Source organism: Phytophthora parasitica, assembly GCF_000247585.1.
Source record: "Phytophthora parasitica INRA-310 unplaced genomic scaffold supercont2.33, whole genome shotgun sequence".
NCBI lineage: Eukaryota > Oomycota > Peronosporomycetes > Peronosporales > Peronosporaceae > Phytophthora > Phytophthora nicotianae.
In genome coordinates, this window is record NW_008649019.1 from 452,244 (window position 1) to 472,008 (window position 19,765).

Sequence of the window (19,765 nt, forward strand, 5' to 3'; positions counted from 1 at the left end):
CCTTTTGTACCTATGTTACTCAGCCGTGAGCCCATCGTAGGGAGTGAGGCCGCTGTTGTTTTCGATGGTGTCGTCTGCGCCGTGAGAGATCAGGTACTCGCCCAGGACGCCTTCACTGTCGTACGCCATAGCGAAATGCAGTGGTGTGTTGCCCTGCGCATTGCGGTGATTGACATTGGCTCGACGAGCTACCAAGAGTTCCACCATTTTCTGGTTTACATTCTGACAGGCAAGCAGCAGCAACGTGTTACCTTTATCGTCTTCGCTGTCAATAGGGAATCCAGCATCCAGACTCTCCACAAGCCGCTTCATCCGCCCATTGCGCGCCTGCGAGAACACGGTGTCTACATCCAATGAACTCTCGTCTCCAGCAGGTTCCTGTCCTCGAGTACGTGCTGCATTCGCCTCGTGGTTCACAGCATCCAGTTGAGCTCGTTCCGCAGCTGTCAATGGCAGTAACTTACTGCGAGCAGCTAACAGCTTACGCACGTGAAGTTTGTGTGTTACGCCCAGGATTTCAGCCATGTCCTCGGCTCGGAGTTCGATAAGGAATTCGCCGTCCACCGCGCCTTCACGGAATGCAGCCTTGTACTGCGGTAACGACAAAGTGTCAAGCCATCGACCCACGTCGTCCACAGTCCATGCGCGCAGTTCCTCGGGCAGTGGTTGCTGCTTTCCTGGAGCCAGGGCTTCCTCTTCTTCGCGCTCTTGCTGTGCGAGTTCCTGTTGTTTACGCTGCGAGACCGTCGTGAGCAAATTGCTGATGGCATCTCCTCCTATCTTCTTCTTGGCGATAGCTGCCGTGACTGGTGTGATATTAGCTGCAGCAGCAGCACATGCAGCTGTGGCGGCAGTCTCAGCTGTGGACGTGATGGCCGCTGCGGTGGTGTCGGCGTTGATATCTCGCAAGTTCTTGAGCATATTGAGCGAACTGAAGTATGACAAGGACATGGACATGAACTGGAACTTCATAAGCTCCTCTGTGGACTCGAACATGGCCTGGGACCGCGCCTCATGCTCACGTGCCTTAGCTGCTGTAGCTGCTGCGGCAGCTGCCGACGTGGCTGTCGCTGTCTCGAGTTCGATGCCTTTTTCTCTCAAGTTTTCAAGCTCGAGCTTCTGCTCTTCCAGTAGCTCCATCAGATGACGTTGCAGACGCGCAAACTCGCGGTCTTTTCGCATACGAGTCTGCTCCATGTCAGCGAGACGCTCTTCCAGTGCTGCGAGTGTGTCACGTTTGCGTTGTACCTCAGCAAACGCACCTGCAAATTCAGCCTCCAGATCCCGCTTCTTCTTCTCACGCTCGCTACGTTTAATAGTAAGCGCCATCTCGACAGCATATGCGTCAGCTTGACGCTTCTTGAGCGCCACCTTGGACTCCAGCGCGTTTTCAGCTCCTAGTTCGTACGGTGCGCTACCATTGTTGTCCAGTGAAGAGGAAGCTTCGAGTATGCCATTTCCAAGAGGTTGGTGCGCCGACGATGAACGGTGATTCCGCAGCAAACCCTCTACACCTCCAGCATGCAGGCGCTCGGCTTCGTGTGTTAGTTCGCGTACGTCGGCATCGAGCTGGTCAATTTCTTGCAGCTCGCGTTCCAGCACAGCCAGCTCTTTCTCAGCTTCACGTAACTCATTGTGGACGGTACTGACTTGACGCTCGGCTGCCTCCTGTGCACGATGTAGAGCGTCTAGTTCGCTCTGCTGTCGTTCGAATGCCTGCTTCGAGCCTTCAATCAACTGTAGTCCAAGTGCCAGTCGTTCAGCTCCAGGCGGTGCATCACGCCACTGCTTCTTGCGTGCAGCTTCTCGACGTCCCAAGAAACCACGATACAGTCTCTGAATCTCCAGTGCGGCAAGCTCGGAGAACCGAGCGGTAAGGAATTGGCCACGAGCGACGTACATGCGCCACGTTGCTTGCAGTTTGGCAGCGTTTCGGTCGTGAAATCGGCGTCGTTCTTGTTCCTCACACAGTCTTCGAGCACGTCTACGGCCACGGTGACCACGATAGACTCGCTGCAGTATTCGCGCTTTGTTTTCTCGGCGCTTTATACGGTACGCTACACGGCAAGCAAAACCCCGGAAGATTGTCTCAATGAGCGTGGCAGCGTGCAATTGTCTTGCAGTCTCCTCTGTCTCCTCGAACACCCGACGAAAGCGTCGACGACCCATTCGGCCTCGAACAATTCGGACGATTTCTCCACCAGCGAACCGTTTGACACGCTCCTGCTGCAATTCACGGCGAATTCGATCAACTCTACGAGTGGCCAAGAACCGACGGATGTACTTCTGCACTCGCGTAGCTTGAGCGTCGCGTCTTCGTCTCAACTCACGCTTCATGTTGGACTCGTTTGCTCGCGTATCTTCGCGGAAGTTTTGCTGTAGTGAAGAACGCACCTCATCGTACTGCTCACCCGTGAGATGACTTCCTGTCTCAATGCCAGGTCCAAGGGCTCGTCGTTTTTGCTCTCGTCGTTTTCGAGCTTGCTCTTCTGCCTCCAGCTGGTCGAATATGCTCGGGAGTTCGGGCTGCGCTCGAACGTTTTGCTGCGTTTCCTCCACAGACGGAGCCAACAGCGCACTCGGAGATTGAGCTGAAGAAGTCGGTATTTCAACAGCCAGCTCTAGTGCCAACAACGAAGCAGGCGTTGATGTGTCTAAGAGTGCGCTGCTTGCGGCTAAGACAGCCTCATCCTGTGCGAGTTGTTCCAGATCCCGTTGTTTGGATGTGGCCAACCGCTCAGCTTGCTGAGCCTGCAATTGTGTTTCAAGAGCTGCCAGTCGCTCGCGATCCTCCTGTTCCCATTCACGTCGTCTCCGCTCTTGCTCCTCTCGTAGGGCAGCCATACGTTCCTCGGTTGCAGCGCGGTGTTTTTGACGTTGTTCTTCTGCTTCTTTCTCCAAGCGTTCTTCTTCGGCACGAATTTTGGCTCGAACTCTTTCCATGTCGTCGTCCAACTGAGTGCCATTGCTCTTCTCATAGTGTTGGGAGTGTGGTAGCGTTTCATCTTCGCTATCGTGTGATTCTTGCTGCGGATGTAGCACTACAGGAGGGACGGCAGGAGGCAGCAGCATGTCCATGGGCACAAACGATTGGGATATCGAGATTTCTGCAGCTTCTTCTGTCAAAATCGGCGCCGATGTAGTCTTAACCTCTTGTTGTTGCCACTTTTTCTTCTCGTACGCAGTCTTCTGTGCTTCATGTGTGCGTAAGGCTTCCTGGAAAGCACGCTCGGACATTTCCAGTTGAAGCTCGTATGGAGACTTGCTGGCTTGCTGGGAAAATGTATCTACCGGTGGGGCAACGACAGGTTGAATTGGTGGCTCTGATGTTGATGAAGCAGTTTGAACGGGGAGACTTACGCTAGGTTGTTGAACCGCTGACTCATTTCTCGTCACTGACTTCTGCTGCTCATGCTCTTTTGTTGTTTGTTGTTCTTCGAATTCCTGCGCAGCTATCCGCTCTTTCTCCGACAGCTCCAGTTGACTGTTCATAAGTATGTCAATCACCTCCGTGACGTAGCTTTTCGCTTCCTGACGGAGCTCATGTCCAGCTCGGAGCCACGATACAAAGGCGCTATTTGGAGTTGCTAGGGCCTTCCTCAACTGAGCACGAGTCTTGGGACGTAGATCACTGGTGTGCGATTGTTGGTGAGACCATACATGCTGGACGTTGGCACGGCCTTGAAGGAATGGATCAACGTTTGTAGGGGCTACAAGTGTGTTCTCTACCGACTGAACCAGTACAAGTGGCACGTTAATCTCTTCAAGTTGTGAGCTGAGGTCCATGTGACGAAGAGCTCCACGACATAATCGAATGCGACCGTCAAGCGTAATGGCGTTGGTCACAGCTGTGTAGATACTGAGCGCTAAGTTCATGTCGACTTTTTTCAAGTACGCGTCGGAAAAGAGGAATTTGCTGAAGAAAGATACTGGCAAATCTGGACGTGTCGGTGGCAGGCAGGCAAAAACATTCACTGCACTATGAAGTACCGCAGCGAGCTGTGCATCCACGTTCGCGAATCCGTTGAAGAGTGCGAGCGACTGCAAGTATTCATTGTAATTCTTACCGTAAAGCACAGTGTAGCAGGCAGCGACGTTGGCTCCGTTGCCAAATCCAATGATGTGGAAAGGAGCTCCAGTGGTCACAAACTGAGTCGTGTGCTGCAAGAAATTGAGTAGCTCGTGGACTCGACGAGCAAGCCACATATTGTTCAGCACGAGCTTGTCTTCTTCGCGGGCTTGATCGTCGACAGCATACGAAGAACCAGCCTGTCCAGGGAAATTGAATAGCAGTGCTTGAGCACCCACGTTTCGAGCAACAATGGGCCGGAAGAACACTCGAGTGTTCTCAAGCGTGTCGAAGAGGTCGTGAAAGACGACGAGGTTGCATTTCACGGTCTCGCCAATGGGCTGTCCAATTACAGCGTATGGTATCTGTGTGACGCCATCCTGACAGGTGAATACGTTGTCTGCTGTGCTTCCCACCACGCCATCTTGAAGCCCTGACGGTGCTGCTAAACGTGCCATTTGATGTGCTTGAATGGCGCGTCGAGCTGCTTTTTTCTGGTGAATTCGGCTTCGTAATTTGGATAGTGGACCATCGTTGCTCGTGTCGCTTGCTTTAGCCTTCTTTGCTGCCACTTTTCCACGTTGAGCTCCTTTTAGTTGCGAAATGGCGACACCGGGTGGTAAAATCTCTGGCTTAAGGAAACAAAGCATGCGACGTGTCTCCGGGTCTTGCATTTGCAGCTTCTGATTCCACGCATAAGCTTGCAGTACAGTCCGAATCCAATCGCAGAATCGCGCAGCAGTTGAACTAATTGGCGCGATCTGTGCCGGTGTGAAGAGTGAGTTACGAGCATGTGCGGCAGCCTGCATTACAGCATGTTCAGAGAGCGATTCCAAGTCTATACGATGCAATCGAGCTAGTAGTTTATCCTGAGAAATAACTCGTTTGACTTCTCCCCAGTCTCCACCTCGTGATCCCAGAAGTAAAGCTCCCAGTGCGCTCATAACCATTGCGACAGCAGGATGGGGGTTTACAAAGCTATACAACTCCGCGGCATCCTTTTTGGTGATGGAGGCAGCCACACTGGCAGTTTGTGCCCATACGTGCGTCCATACATGCTGCAAGTCATCCAAGCTTTCGTCATTATTGTCGTCTTCATCACTTTCCTCCTCTCGACTTTCAACAATCATGAGCTGCTGCATCCGCTTGCCGCTCTGCTTGCCTGGACTCCGGCGATTTGGACTCGATTTCTCACGCCGCGCGATTTGATCCAGAGCTTTCATGCGGACTTTTTCCACCAGCGTGTAAAACTCGTAGCAGTTGGCACACACCTGCACGTCTCGGTAATAGTAACCTGGAAAGGTGACTCCGAGAGGTTCGCCATCTCCGTAATAAGCTTCGGCGAGGTAGTCACCGTCTTCTCCATTCTGATATCGCCGAATGAACAGATCCACCAGCTGCTTTTCGGCTCGAGTCTGTGCTACTAGTTTGAACGGAATGGTATGTGTCAATGGCGCTGGCTGCTGTGTCTCCACACGCTGCAGTCTTTGAGGTGATGACGGCTTACGCTGCTCGTCTAACCGACTCAACAAGTCATCCGTGCGACGGACTTCCATGAAGGCGCTTGCAGTAGCTGCGACTTTTTCAAGACTTGTCCGTCGTCGGCCTTTTCTAGCATGACCTGCTTGCTCACTTAATGTCGACTCCTTCTTACGATCCATTCTCCGGGCAGTCAACTCGGCAATAGACAAACTACAGAAATCTCCACAGCAACCACGTTTCTGACTCGACATAAGGTGCGCTGCTGACTTGGTGCGTCGCCGTCCTCGAGATAGAGAAAATGTCGACGGAAGCATCGACAAAGCTTCATCCCAGTCATTCGACTTGAGCTTTGCACGCCGTCTACCCTCCAGATCCCCGAGCGGATCCAAACGATTCGAGGCATTCGAAGATGGTAAAAGTCGAGTCGAAAGTCTGGAATATGACTTTGGAGCAGCCATAATAGCGTCAACTACCCTTTCATCGGGTGCTCGTGAACCTTCAGCTCTGGCACGAGCTATTAATCTTTCGTTCATGGCGCGTGGACCCTCGTACGAGCTTGAGAATGTGGATGTTAGCGCGTCTGGAAACGTCGGAGCTGAAGGCAGCGTTACTGCAGCGGAGATGGTCTCGCATGAGGATGTTCGCCACAATTGAATTTTGCCGCTGTCTTCCATGATAAAGAGCGAGACGCAGCGTACTACACGACACTTCTTGTTTTTCTCGATAAAATTTACAAAATGCTGAACCAATTCATTGACGACAGTATTCAACTTGATATCCTTGCTCGCAATCCGCTGACCACCTAATGCTAACCAAAACACTTTGCCTTGCACGCGACCACTTTTCTGAAGACTAACGAGACACAAATACAGCGTGAAGTGTCAAAATCGAGTGTTATTAGGGACTAAGCGCTACGTACGTGAACTCGTGCTCGAGATTAGCGTAGCAAACAGGATCCAATTCACCGCGCGGACGAATAAAAGTGCTGATCGCGGCGCTGCAGGAACTGCTTGACGACACAGATTGCAAAAATGATAAAAGATCTGGCGCACATAGGAATGGTACGACACTGGGATTGTCCTTCTTGTCGAACCAACACACAGCGACTGGTCGGGTTGTCGGATCCACAGCAGAATCTGGACGACCAAACTCGTCAGCGAACTGTACGAATGCACGATGCACTTGGTCTGCTGTGTGTCTACTGCGAGGCTTGCGGCGTACGACACCCCCATCTGTGAAGTACCAAGACCAAATTTGCTGTTTGTCCACGAACACACTCTCCACCACGTTCACACAGCATTCTCCTTTGTCTCGACTAACGAGTGCCGAGCATACCCACTGCCAAGATCGACTTGTGCGTGGTTCCTTTTCCAAGTCTACTACTGGTACGTTCTCGCGCAAGACCTGACTCTGACGATACTGCTGCTGCTTCATTAGGGAGTCCGGGCGCCGTCGCTTGGGAAGTGTTAACGGTTGCAATGAGCCATGCAATATAAAATTAGCGTGAACATTTTTTCCATCTTTCATAATTGCGATGTGCTTCAGGCTGAAGGAATGGCGGAAGATGAGATATCGCTAGCTTCATGGTTATAGATTGTCAAAAAGAGTCGCTCAATGTTTGAGGTCATACTTTGCCATCGGCTCACAGGTAATTTCGATCCTAGAAAAGCGTGAAAAAAATGCCCAAGTTGAAGTGGGTGTAGCCATTTTGGAGTTCGGACGGGCAGGAGCAGGTGACACGGGTGAAGGAATCGTTCGCGTACCCACTTATTGTGAAAGTCCAGCAGACACCTTGATTGCACAAGTAAGAACCACAGAGTAACAGCTAGATGAAGTAAGCAAGAGCACGAGGCAGTCTTAAATCTTTAAATTCATTCTCCATTTTACCTCAAGCCCCGCAGTCCCTCTCAAGCAAGGCCTTCGGACCCGATTCGCCCATCTATAAGCTACGGGCGTGTCACGGGTGCTACGAGGTTACTTCGAAGTACATATTTGTCGAAGCAGTTTCTTTCAGCAGGACTTGAACAATTGTCAAGGCCTTGGTGGAAGCGACCTCAACGTCGTCCAATCTACATGCGATGCAATGTCAACAACACCCTGCGACACGGTTCCGTACTGATGAGCTTCGTTCTGATCTGTAATTTTCGACGCACAAGTATCCGTTTGTCTTTGGCAGCGCTCACATGTGGCTATTATAACGCCTCGTGCATGTCCGACGTGGCTGCTTAAAAAAGCGCCTGATCGAAATGCTGCTCGATTACTGTCTCCATGGTGTCCATGAGAGTCGTGGCATCGCTGATTTCGGCGGGTTGGTGGCCACATCGGAACGGAGACCGAAGTCAAAGAATCCTGGCAAAACGTGTTTACCACGACGATAGTGCACGTGTAACTGCGTGCTTGCCGTCAAATTGCCGCAGCATCATCGCACACGTGCCCCTGGCTGCCAGGTTGGCAGGTTGTTGGACCCTTCCCTGGTATCGTTTCTGTCCGGATTACTCAGCTGTCTCCGCTACTTAAACGCACCCCTCAAAGGATTCGCGTTACTTCAGGCAATAAGCCAGAGCGGGCACTGTGCTCCATATTTCTTCGTAGTCGTAGCTCAGAATAGGCCAAGGCGGGCATTTCATCCCGCACTAACGGACCGATGCGCGTCGAGTTCGCGGTGCCCTCACCGTCTGACAGCGCCACGGACTACACGCTGGATATGGGCACGCAGACGCAGCCCCCCGCGTCGGCGGACCGTGCGGCGCCCGCGCCCTCCGCCCCCAAGAACTTACGTCGCGTCAACACGTTCACAGGCGCGGTCAATGAGGAGGAAGCGCGCAACATCATCTCGTTACGATATCGTGCCGACAGTATGGCGGACTCGGTGGCGTCCGACTCGAAGCCCAACGCAGAGACGAAGCTATGGAACCTCTTCGAGCAGGTTTTCTGCTTCCTCAAGGGCATGACCATCTACCAGACACGACGGCGACTCAAGTTCACGATCGTGTCGCAGACAGTCATTAACTCGCTGCGTATCTTCCCCATTATTCTAGGACTAAGCTTCCAGGCCACCCTGCCTGTGCTAATCCTGTACGTGACGCTCGTGCTGGGTTGGCACGGCACGAAGTTCCTAGTGCCCAAGTTCTTGCTCAGCTACAAGATCGGTATGCAGCTCACGCTACTGGTGGACGTCATCTGGTACTACAAGGGCTACAACGGAAAGCTCAACAGTGTCAGCAGCGGTACTTCGGTGCTCATGCAGGGTTTCTTCTCCATTTTATTGACAATGCTCAACATTACCGGGTTCATGTATGGCTGGAAACTTCGCCGTATCGTCAAGGCCGTACAGAACCAAAGAGAGTGTGACCGAGCTGCACTGGCCACGATGATGCCGTCCCCGCAGAGAGTCAACTCGCTACACCAGACGCTGTCAATTAACCCGTCGGCCGAGATGGACGAGGAAGAAGTTCCGTCTGCGCGTCGTAAGATCACTGTAGGCCCAGGAGTCCCGAACAACAGAACAAGACGCACTCAATCGGGTGTGCCAGCGTCGCTTCCTGATGTCTTGAAGACCAAGAAACAACGCAGGAAGGAGGCAGAGGCCCAGGAGGAGGCGCCCGTGTTCTGCTCCAATCTCATCATCACGAGCAAGTACACGTACTACAATTTCCTGTTCGTCTTCCTCAAGATGCAGTTTAGTCGACTGGCCAACCTGTACACGACGATTGTGGTGGCGTTGTGTTTCTTTGATTTCTCGCCCGTCAGTCCCGTGGCCAGTCTTACACCGCTGTTGATCGTGTTTGCCACGTCTGCGCTGAAAGATGTGAGCGAGGATCGTCGCAGACAGAAGGGAGACGCTCAGGTGAATTCGAGATCGGCTCATATTGTGCGTCGCGACGTGCTAGATGAGGTGATGCATATTGACGGCACTTGGCAGGACATTGAAGTGGGAGACGTACTGCTACTTAAGGACGGTGATCAGGTTCCTGCGGACTGCATTCTACTGGCCACGAGTCGACCGGATGGCAGATGTTACGTGGAGACAGCAAACTTGGACGGAGAAACGAACTTAAAGATCCGACAGGTGGCCAGCTGCACGAAGCACTTCTTGACTGCTGAAGAGATCTTGGACCGGTATACGCTCGAAGTGGAGTGTGATGTGCCAAATAAGGATCTGTTCTACTTTGACGGTGTCTTAAAGCTGAAAAAATTCGCAGACGAAGCTGTTGCGGACACTACCAACAAAGAAGACACAGAGACCAGTTTGACGATGGACAATTTGATTCTACGAGGCAGTGAAAGTCGCAACGCCGAGTGGACGCTTGGACTTGTGATTTACACGGGCAAGGAGACGAAAGTCCAGATGAACTCGGTCGCTGTGCCACTTAAGCGAAGCTTCGTGGAGAAGACTTTGGATACTATGTTCGTGCTGGTTCTGATGCTGCTTTTCGGAATTTCGATTGCTTGTACACTGGGAAACAACAACTGGAACTTGGATCTGGCGGACGATTCAACACCGTGGTACATTAAGGAAGATTCGAACGGCTACATCTTCTTGAGTTACGTGATTTTGTTTAACAACTTGATCCCGCTCTCGATGTACGTGACGATGGAAGGTGTACGCTTTGTTCACGCGCGATACATCGAAAACGATCTGGAAATGTATGACGTTAAGACCGATACACCAGCGCAGGTTCGCAACAGTAACATCAACGAAGATCTCGGACAGATCCAGTACATTTTCTCGGACAAAACAGGTACACTCACGTGCAATGAGATGATCTTTGCCAAGTGCACGATCGCCGGTCTCCGCTACAATGACATTGAAGTAGATCCTGCGAAGCGGGCGAGACCAGGCACACGCTTTAACGATGGCCGATTGCTGGCGCGATTGAACTCGAACCACTCGACGAAGAAGGAAATTCACGACTTCCTGCTGCTGCTTACAATTTGCAACACTGTGATCCCTGAAACCAACGTTCCTACGTCTCCTACGTCGAGCAGTGACTCGTGTTCGGTCGAAACGCCAACAATCAAGTACAACGCGTCGTCCCCAGACGAGGAGGCTCTTGTGCTGGCTGCTGCTGACCTCGGCTACGTGCTCGAGTCGCGTGACGGTTCATTGTGCCACACTCTCATTCAGGGAAGACCTATGTCTTTTGAAATTCTGAATGTGTTGGAGTTTAACAGCGACAGGAAGCGTATGTCGGTCATCGTGCGATTTCCTGATGGTAGTATCGTGCTCTACTGCAAGGGCGCTGATGATATTATTTTCGATCTGCTGTCCAAGTCGCAGCCCCAGGGTGTAGCGCACGTGACTCGTGGTCATCTCCAGGAGTATGCATCGGAAGGTCTTCGAACTTTGACGACGGCTATGCGTCGTCTCACTCAGGAGGAATATGACCAGTGGAATCAACTGTATCGTCAAGCAGAATTCTCTATGGAGGGCCGTGCTGCCAAGATCGCCAAGGTTTCAGCCATTATTGAGGTGGAGTTGACGTTGCTTGGTGCGACGGCTATTGAAGATAGACTGCAGGACGGTGTCGAAGAGTCTATTTGTGCTTTACGCAAGGCTGGCATCAAGTTCTGGGTGCTCACTGGTGACAAGAAGGAAACTGCTCTTAGTATCGGTATGTCGTCGCATGTGATCGATGACAACATGGATGTCATCGTGTTGGGTCAACGTGACAAGGGCTCTCTGCGTGCAAGACTGGAGGAACTATACGTCGACCTTGTGGAGGACAAGTGGGGATCAGATGAAACCTCGTCTGCGACTAGTGTGTTGTTGGAAGCGTTGAAGAGAGCCATCTTGTACTTGTGGGATCTCGTAAAGCTAGCGCTGGTGGGACGTGATGAAGAAGCAGAGGCACGAAAAAAACGGAGACGTCTGCCTCGTCGTGAACACGCTGGCGCTGATGCAGCGCCGACAGATAGTCCTGCTCATTACGATGAGGTGTATCCGGCTCTTCCAAACCGTGACATCACTGAGAACAGCTTTAACCGAGATCTGTGCGACCACGACTTCGAACCGAAGACCGATAACATGACCGGAGGCACTAACAGCATGAGCAGTGGTGATTTCATCGATGAAGAACTGGAGTTCGCCATGGTGATCGATGGTAAAACCCTCGCACTGGTGCTGGATGATGACATCAAGTACCTGTTTTTGGCAGTGGCGACGCAATGCAAGTCGGTGATTTGCTGTCGTTGCTCCCCCTCTCAAAAGGCATCCGTGGTGAAGCTGGTTACGGAGCCTACGCTCATGTTCTCACCAGGCAATATCACGCTTGCTATTGGCGATGGAGCCAATGATGTTCCTATGATTCAGGCTGCAAACGTGGGTGTGGGTATCAGTGGCAAGGAAGGTCGTCAGGCCGTTCTCTCTAGCGACTATTCTATCGCGGAGTTCCAGTACTTGAAACGTCTGTTGTTAGTGCATGGCAACTACAGCTACAAGAGAATTTCCAAGCTCATCTTGTTCTCGTTCATGAAGAACGTGGCATTGTCGATGTCGAATTTCTTCTTGGCGATGGAGACGATGTACAGTGGGTTACTAATGTACTTCAGCATCTTTTTCACGCTGTACAACGCACTATTCACAACGATCCCGATCGTGGTTATTGCCATGTACAACCAGGACGTGTCTCCTGCTGTGTTGATGCAGTACCCGACGCTGTACGTGAACGGCCTGAAGAACCGGTCGTTCAACTGGCTATCGTTTTTCGGCTGGTGTGTACTTGGTGCGTGGCATGCTTACGTGGTATATGCGGTGCCGTTCTTCACGAACGGCTCTATCGTTTGGTACTTCTCGAGCGATTCATCGAAGCTTCAGTTCGACAAACGCGACTTGGGTCTCTGGGCAAATGGTGTCGCGTCATACACGTACCTGATCACAGCCTCGACGGTGCAAGTGTCGCTCATGACGAGCAATTGGACGCGTGCGAACGTCTTGTCAACTGTGGGCACGTTGGTGTTCTACTATCTGTTTACAGCTTTCTTCTGTGCTGTATTCGGATGGACTAAGGCCGATTTTTACGACACTGAAGTGGGTTACGGAGTGGTCAGTCAGCTGGTGAACGAAGGCTGGTTCTGGCTTGGTCTTCTGTTCTCTGTTGTCGTGGCCATTCTACCCAACTACATCGCCAAGGCCGGACGAGTACTGTTCTACCCGGAGCCGTCGCATTTGATGCGTGAGTGGAATCGTCTGGCTAAGGGCGAAGACGCAGCTGTGGTCATGGACTCGCCACGTCTTGTGCGCCGTAACACGGGCTTCGCATTCTCACACTGTCCTGGCGAGTCGGAGATGGCGCTGGGCGTTTACCGAAGCAGCAACATGCGAGAACAATCGAGAGCAGGTCAGAGGTCGGATCTCTCAAATGTTGGCATGCGTGTGCAATCGCCTTCGTCATCAACTGCAGACGGTTCTTCGCCGTCCCCAAAGGCTTTGGATTAATATACTAAGTACAAGTGTTTTAGAACCTGTGTGCAAGTGTTGAGGACGAGTTCATACTGTAAGTGTTGCGCTTTACAAGTAGTGTTTTTTTTTTTCTCTTCTAGAAGATCTGGTCAAGAGGTATTTGTTCGGAGAGATGCGAGTCGATGGCAAGCTTGGCGACGTACTCCTTGTTGTCACTGATAGCTGGAGGTACAAAAGGATTATTAGTCCTTGCAACCTTGAATACGAACTGAAGACAAGCGTACCATACGAAGGACAGCCGACGATCCAATTTGCCTGGTTGAAGCGTTCTATGTCGGATGCTGAGCGCTTGGAGCGCAGTTTTGGCATGGGTTCTTCTTGTGCGAGGCGGTTAAGCAGAGCACGCTCGTACTTGGCTCGTAAATCTGGTCGCAAAAGCTGTTGCGTGCCGCTAGTAGCGGCTAACTTTTCCTGTAAGCACGGTGTTGGAATTGCTGTGGAAAACAAAAACACATCGTTGGCGACATCGATTGAGGTTAATGATATACACTTACCGTCGAAGTAGTTGGGGATTCCCTTCGCAACACGGGGCTTCTCCAGTAACCGAGCTAGACCGGGAAAGACGCTGCGGATCAGCGCTGGCACGTACTCGAAGAGCACGGAGCGCATGACCACAACGGTGTAGCCAGTCACGAAAAATGCGAACAGAACCACGACTTGAGGACGCGTAACTCGAGATATCAACTGGCCTCGCTCGGTGTCGAATATAGGGATACCCTCACCAGGACTGTATTTGTTATTCATGGTCGCCTCCTGGAATGTTGTGTCGCTGTCAGACTCGAAGACGCGGTCGTTGGAGAACATCCACATGGCGATGAGGCAATGCATCAACACTGCGTAAGGAAGTAGTGACCCTGCAGCGGAGGCTAACTTGCTGTCGTAGACAGGTGGTGACCGAGCAACACGGAGAAAAGCTGGCAAGCGATCGAGTTAGTCAAAGCACCCCCACAAATTTCATGGTTGAGGTTCACTTACTGAATTTGTCGGCCCAATATGTCATGAACATTGCACCGAATCCGATGAAATGGAGCAGCGGCATTCCCGCTGAGAACTGCAAGGCAATCATCAACACAATTAGTTATTTACGTTTTAGAGAAGCCACAAACTCGTACCATATACGTGATGAAGATGGACGTCAGCGATTGAGCGTAGCGTGCAGCGAGATCGAACTTTGGTCCACGGTATAACGCTTCGAGATCACGCTGCGTGTCTTGTTTTGTCAGAGAATGATCGAAAGAGTATCCTCGGTCGATAAAGCGCCGGGCCTTGAGCATGATATAGTTTGCCAGGAGATACAAATGTGTACTAAACGAGTTGAGAATCATGGTGAGCATGAGTGTCACACCGACGTCGTTATACCAGTCTGCTGAAAAATCTGAATACTCTCCGTTAAGAATTTCCAGTATTCCAAGCGAAAACCCTCCCGCACTCGTCGTCTCTGATACCGTTGGCGATGAAGAGAAATAATTGGTATTTGCGTTGATGACTAGCATCAGCAGTGCCGTGTTGCAAAACTGAGCGAGGAAAACTTTGGTAACTCGCGACGCGACCTGACTAGATTGGGTATGATGTTTCTCCAAGGCAACTAGCGCATTTAAAATTCGTGCCAGTATTAGATTCACTGCCACAACCAACAGCACCGAAGCAATTGACAAAATCTGGGTCGTCACAAATGTTGTTGCCCATGAACGACATAACATCTCATCCTCCCCTGTTTCAGGATTGTAAAAACTTTCATACATCATGCTTCGAAAAGAGCTGTAAAGCAACAAACACACAAAAAGAGTTCCCGGGTTAGATTTGACAGTATACTGGCGAGTTGAATTGGGGTAAGCTTACTGATCAACGAGAAAATTTTTGCAGTAGCATTCGACGAGAGCTTTGTATGGTACGAGCTCAGTAACCTTGTTCAGCTCGTCTTGGACGACATCAGACTTGAGAACTTCAGTCGGACAACTAGTTGGTCGTCCAAATTGCCTTTCAAGTTTACTTTTCTGCTCTTTCGCCACAAAAATGAGCACGAAACTCACAAACAACACTGACAACGTGATTAATGCCACGGCCTACCAAATATTAATTGCACATGTGAGTTTAAGCCCATTAAGAAGTCAAATAGGCACGATCGAGGCGTACCAATTGTCGGAATACTCGCTCCACGAATGCGTAGTGCAGGTTTTCCCAAATGATGTCGGTGGGATCCGGAGCTGGGCGGAATCGAAGTCGTTTGCCATGAAGTCGCTTGTAATATGGCTGAAAGAGACGATGAAGCCACCCGAGGTCTGGGTACTCTTGTAGGCAGCGATGAAAACCTTCTTCCTCTTCGAATGTCACGAAAGCGGTCACTGCTTGAGAAATATTGTAGCGCTTTTGATGAGCGTGCCACTGCTCTAGCTTAATGTCAAAGCGATGCAGCTCTGTCTCTAATTGGTTTATAGCGCGCAAGTGCCGCTGTTCTCGTCTGGTGTACACACGTTCATCTAGTCGTCCATACAAGAGTTGCAGCTTTTCATGACGCTGTTGGGCAATTTCTAGGCGCCGCACGATCACTCCGCGGCGACTGAGTAAACGTAGATGACGTGATTTGCTTTTGCCAAACTGAACGTCGGCAACACGAATACGATCAAGCTCCTCCGCGAAAGGTGGGGCGTTACTCAAGGCAGCTTCTAGATGTAGGCGAATCTAATTGCACAAATAGAATTAGAAACTAAACTTCAGCAATCTCTCAAGCTAATGCAAATTTACCTCCTGACGTAGCAAATTGAGATCGTCATGGTACGGTAGATGTACAATCTGTACAGTGTAGTCCAGAGCCTTGATCTGGTTTTGGTCGATGTGGTCTACCGCTTCTTTCTCTTTCCGTCGCAACCAAATTATAATCATGAAGAATGCGAGGCTACACGCAATATCGCATCCTACCGCAAGTCCCAAGAACTCCCGCCGCTACATGTTTACCATTTACGATTAGTCAAAGCTTTCACAAGTAGAATACTGAGTTTCATTCTTACGCTCAAGGAGTCCCAGCCGATAATTTTAAGGTTCCACGCACCAGACAAATCGATTCGCGCGGTGAAGCAGCGTCCGTATACAATCAGCGCACGGGGTTTGTCGGTATCACATTTCGAATAATCACTATCATCATTCAGTTCAACTTCACACACTTCCTTTGTGATGTTTGCGACGCTGTCGATTGTGACAATAGTCGGAGGTTTTGAGCAATTCGTGCCGTAGTTAGCATCAGGCTCCCACGCGTAAGTGATCGCCTCACTGACGTTAAATGTGCAGCTCTTCTTTCCCAAACACAGTCCTTCGACTATTTGCTGAGCCATACTAGAGCCACAATCTTCACTCTCTTGAATCCGCATATCGTCAAACAATGGCGTCTTCGTTGCGTCATCCCTAGAAAAGGAACAACACGGCCGAAGTGAGACTGGGTGAACACCTACAAAGCACCCCGCACCATCCACAGGACACGTAGATCCTTCAGCGTAACCACGGCATATTCCAGAACTCTCAGCGACTTTGTTGCGTTCCGGGCATGAACAGCTTCCCTGGGAATCATACGTTGAATATACCGCTTTAACAAAACCAATTTCACCTGCTGAACACGTGAGTGACAGCTCAGTGTTTTCAAGAGCCTGGTCACACACACTACTGGCCTCGCTGAGATGGCCAATACTTGTGATACCCAAGATAGACGGAAGATCCTGACGCGCAAGAGCAGTAAGTTCTGCCATCGTAGTGCCACCACCAAAGATATAAACCGCAAGTGTTGGAGCACTAATCACCACGAGCAAGAGGAATAGCCACGTTATGACCTTAAGATACTTGAAGTAAAGAGCGATCCCAAGACCATATTGACTCAAAACAACCGAGTCTGTGGGTAGGTGGTGAAAGGAATGGGCGCCAAAGTTTGTGGAGCAAAGCGGATATCGCTCTGGCAAGGGAAAACCCAGTGCATCCACTCGAGTACTTGAGTATCGCATTGGGTGTGTCATGCCACGATCACGAAGAACTTTTGCATACGACAAATACTTGAGCTCTTTGGTGCCACAATCCGGTGGGTAGCCACCGAGTTGCGCATCCAGACGAGGTGACATCATAAACAGTGTCTTCTTGCCATCCTTGAGTTCGCCTTCCTCCATTGCTGTAACATCTCTGTCATTTCTTAATCTCTGACAGGTAGGCAAGAGGTGGGAGTTCTCGACCACGGGCTCAGCAGAACTAATTTCGCTGGTTTTTACGGTTGAAGCTTCACTGTGACGTCGAGGCCGGTTTGCAGAATTTTGGAGATTGCGCGACATCATCGAGGCGCGTCGCCTGTTCTTAGTGCGCTTGCTCACCATATCATCAGGTATTGGATTCTTGTAAGCAATGAAAATAATTTGCTCTTAATGGAATGACTCGGTTGTCTAACAGGAGGGGAAGTTTTGCTACCGGCGGTTCAGCAAGCTGCGTGTATTGAGCATGATAATAATGGATGCAAAACGGATAGTCCGTTGAACTTTCAAGGATAGATTCAAAAGGTCATGGTGGTTAAAAAAAACTAGGCATAATAAATTCCTTATGTGCAGTTACAATTTCCCTCTGTAGTAAAATGTTGCTATGCCCCTACCAATCACAAAAAAGGCCCCCCTACAAGCTCAAGCATCCCCCTCAGCGAGGTTCATGCGGAAGCCAAGACAAACAGGAGTCGTATTCTTGGTTGCAGTAATGAAAGAAAAACTTATAAGCTAGGATTTTTAAAGTACTTTAAAAAATGAAAACCGTGACAATGAGACTCCGACCTAAACCAGATTATTTTGCTTGGGCCGCTAGCGCGTTGCATTGCAGAGATATGGATATTTAAATCCAAGTACATACAGACGACCCCCGCCACGAACCAGTATGGATTCATCTACCTTCTAGGAGTATCCGGCTACCGGTAGACATACGCCATTGCGAATCATAAGTTGCGGTGTTAGCAACTATGTTTGCTGGTATGTGCCAAACAATTAGTCATGGTCGATTTCTGGCGATCGATGCGACTTAGCGATGCAAACACCACCACAATATTTGATCGTCCACTTGAGTTGAAGTGAGTACGCCATAACATTATCATATTGCGGAATTCGTAACAAACTGATTTGCTCGGTAGCTCGTAATGAAATGTTGTGATAGTCGATAAGGTTTGCACGCTGTGTTTTATTGTGCTTCGCGCGCTGAGCACTTCTTGCGATCAAGTTGACTCTATGAGCATCAAGTTTACTACCGATATTTATTCCAATCGCGCATTTGCCAGTACCATTAGCAATAGCTAGCGAGAGAGCAAAACGATGCGAAAATGATCTGCGAGACGAAGTGCACTGACGCGAGACCAGATTCAGATGTTAAGCCGGCTTCCTCTTGCAACTTCGACTCGGCATTTCTGAATGCGCGCACTAAGTCAACATGTTGCAGTGGACGAGTCACTGCTAAGGCGTGCCTCAACTCACCGTGGGCGTCATTGTCACTTCGGTTGTTGCCTAACAGTTTCCACCCCAAGAGTCCGCAGCAAATAAATATTTCTTCGCTGATTCAACTTCATTATCCACTGCAGTCTGGGTGTCAAGAGGAAAGACACAGTGGCGTCAGTATAGATCAAAACCAGTGGCCCCGGGAGCGTAGAGAGCGCACGATAATGTTGCTTCAAGCCTCGTTCGTGGACAACCGTCAATTTGTATCGCGTCAGTTAGGTACACCAGATATATCTATGATAGTTTGTTGTTTCCTAGCTCCGACGTGGTGCTTACTGGAACCTGCAACTTCTGATTTCCGCAAACACCGTCACATCCATTTTTGTACTCGCTTTTTGTATGGACGACGTTGAAGCAAATACACTTGCATTTTGTGTGCTACAAGTTGAAGTACAAATCAATGTGATTGCATTTTTGCGTTTTTTTTGGATATGCACTTCAAAATATCGTCCACTAAAAGGGTGTCGATATTCAGTGCATCGAGAACTAAGATCAACGGCTTTTGCCACTGCTGAAGTTAGAGTGAGAAATGGCTGGAACATGCCTCACATTGCTGGTCGAAAGCGTATGGTTGCTTAGATTACAACGGCGGAACTAATACTTGCTGATTTGTACCGTTGTGAATGCAACTTCATTATTAACCACCAGTCTTTTGCAAGTGTATCAGGTTGATACTCAGTACATGTACTGTCAAGTTGACAATGGCATCTGCCCTCGTGAACATGGTTCCAAAAATATTGCTCTTCGAATATAGATGTCTAGCACAAGACGAACTTCAGTCTGACCACTCGACCACATATATGCATTAGCAGCAGCAAATGATTCTATGTCTCAGCGAGATGCCCATTGACGCCATCATCTCGACACACGACCACAACCAATATCTCAAACTGCAGTATTGGATTACGAATGCAATATCAACGAGAAGGTTAGACCCTCTCGGAATCCGGAGCGCGCACTAACTTGATGTGTTGCGAACCATCGATCCGTGATGTGTAGCGGTTGCACGGTCTGTTACGTCCAGTGGAGTGGAGATCAATTCGCCCTCCTGTACGATCCAAGATGACCAAGGTGATACAAATGGTATTGACGTACCACTTCAAAATTCTCTCCTGTACCTCAAATTGTGGTTCACAACCCATGAGTCATCTCATTCCTATGAAAGCATCATGGAAATGTAGGTGTGCAGGCCAGCGGTTCTTCTACTTTACATGTAAAAGGTGATCGACAACAAGGCAAACAGGTATCAATCAAGCGTGA

General features: G+C 50.1%; 3 protein-coding genes across 3 annotated transcripts; 1 reads left to right on the forward strand and 2 right to left on the reverse strand.

Moving 5' to 3' along the window:
- Window positions 1-15: 15 nt before the first annotated feature.
- On the reverse strand, window positions 16-6,985 carry PPTG_23245 (hypothetical protein; the record flags this gene model as incomplete). Its single annotated transcript, XM_008909359.1, has 2 exons — window positions 16-6,403; window positions 6,471-6,985. 2 exons carry the CDS (start codon window positions 6,983-6,985, stop codon window positions 16-18), a joined length of 6,903 nt encoding a protein of 2,300 aa, XP_008907607.1.
- Window positions 6,986-7,438: 453 nt separating this feature from the next.
- Window positions 7,439-15,768, forward strand: PPTG_13585 (hypothetical protein). The gene has a single exon (XM_008909360.1). The coding sequence runs from the start codon at window positions 8,196-8,198 to the stop codon at window positions 12,987-12,989; it is 4,794 nt and encodes a 1,597-aa protein (XP_008907608.1). The 5' UTR covers window positions 7,439-8,195; the 3' UTR covers window positions 12,990-15,768.
- PPTG_13586 (hypothetical protein) lies at window positions 13,090-17,155 on the reverse strand (the record flags this gene model as incomplete). Its single annotated transcript, XM_008909361.1, has 9 exons — window positions 13,090-13,175; window positions 13,238-13,447; window positions 13,508-13,927; window positions 13,989-14,064; window positions 14,126-14,771; window positions 14,853-15,076; window positions 15,147-15,692; window positions 15,756-15,953; window positions 16,019-17,155. 9 exons carry the CDS (start codon window positions 17,153-17,155, stop codon window positions 13,090-13,092), a joined length of 3,543 nt encoding a protein of 1,180 aa, XP_008907609.1.
- Window positions 17,156-19,765: the final 2,610 nt, after the last annotated feature.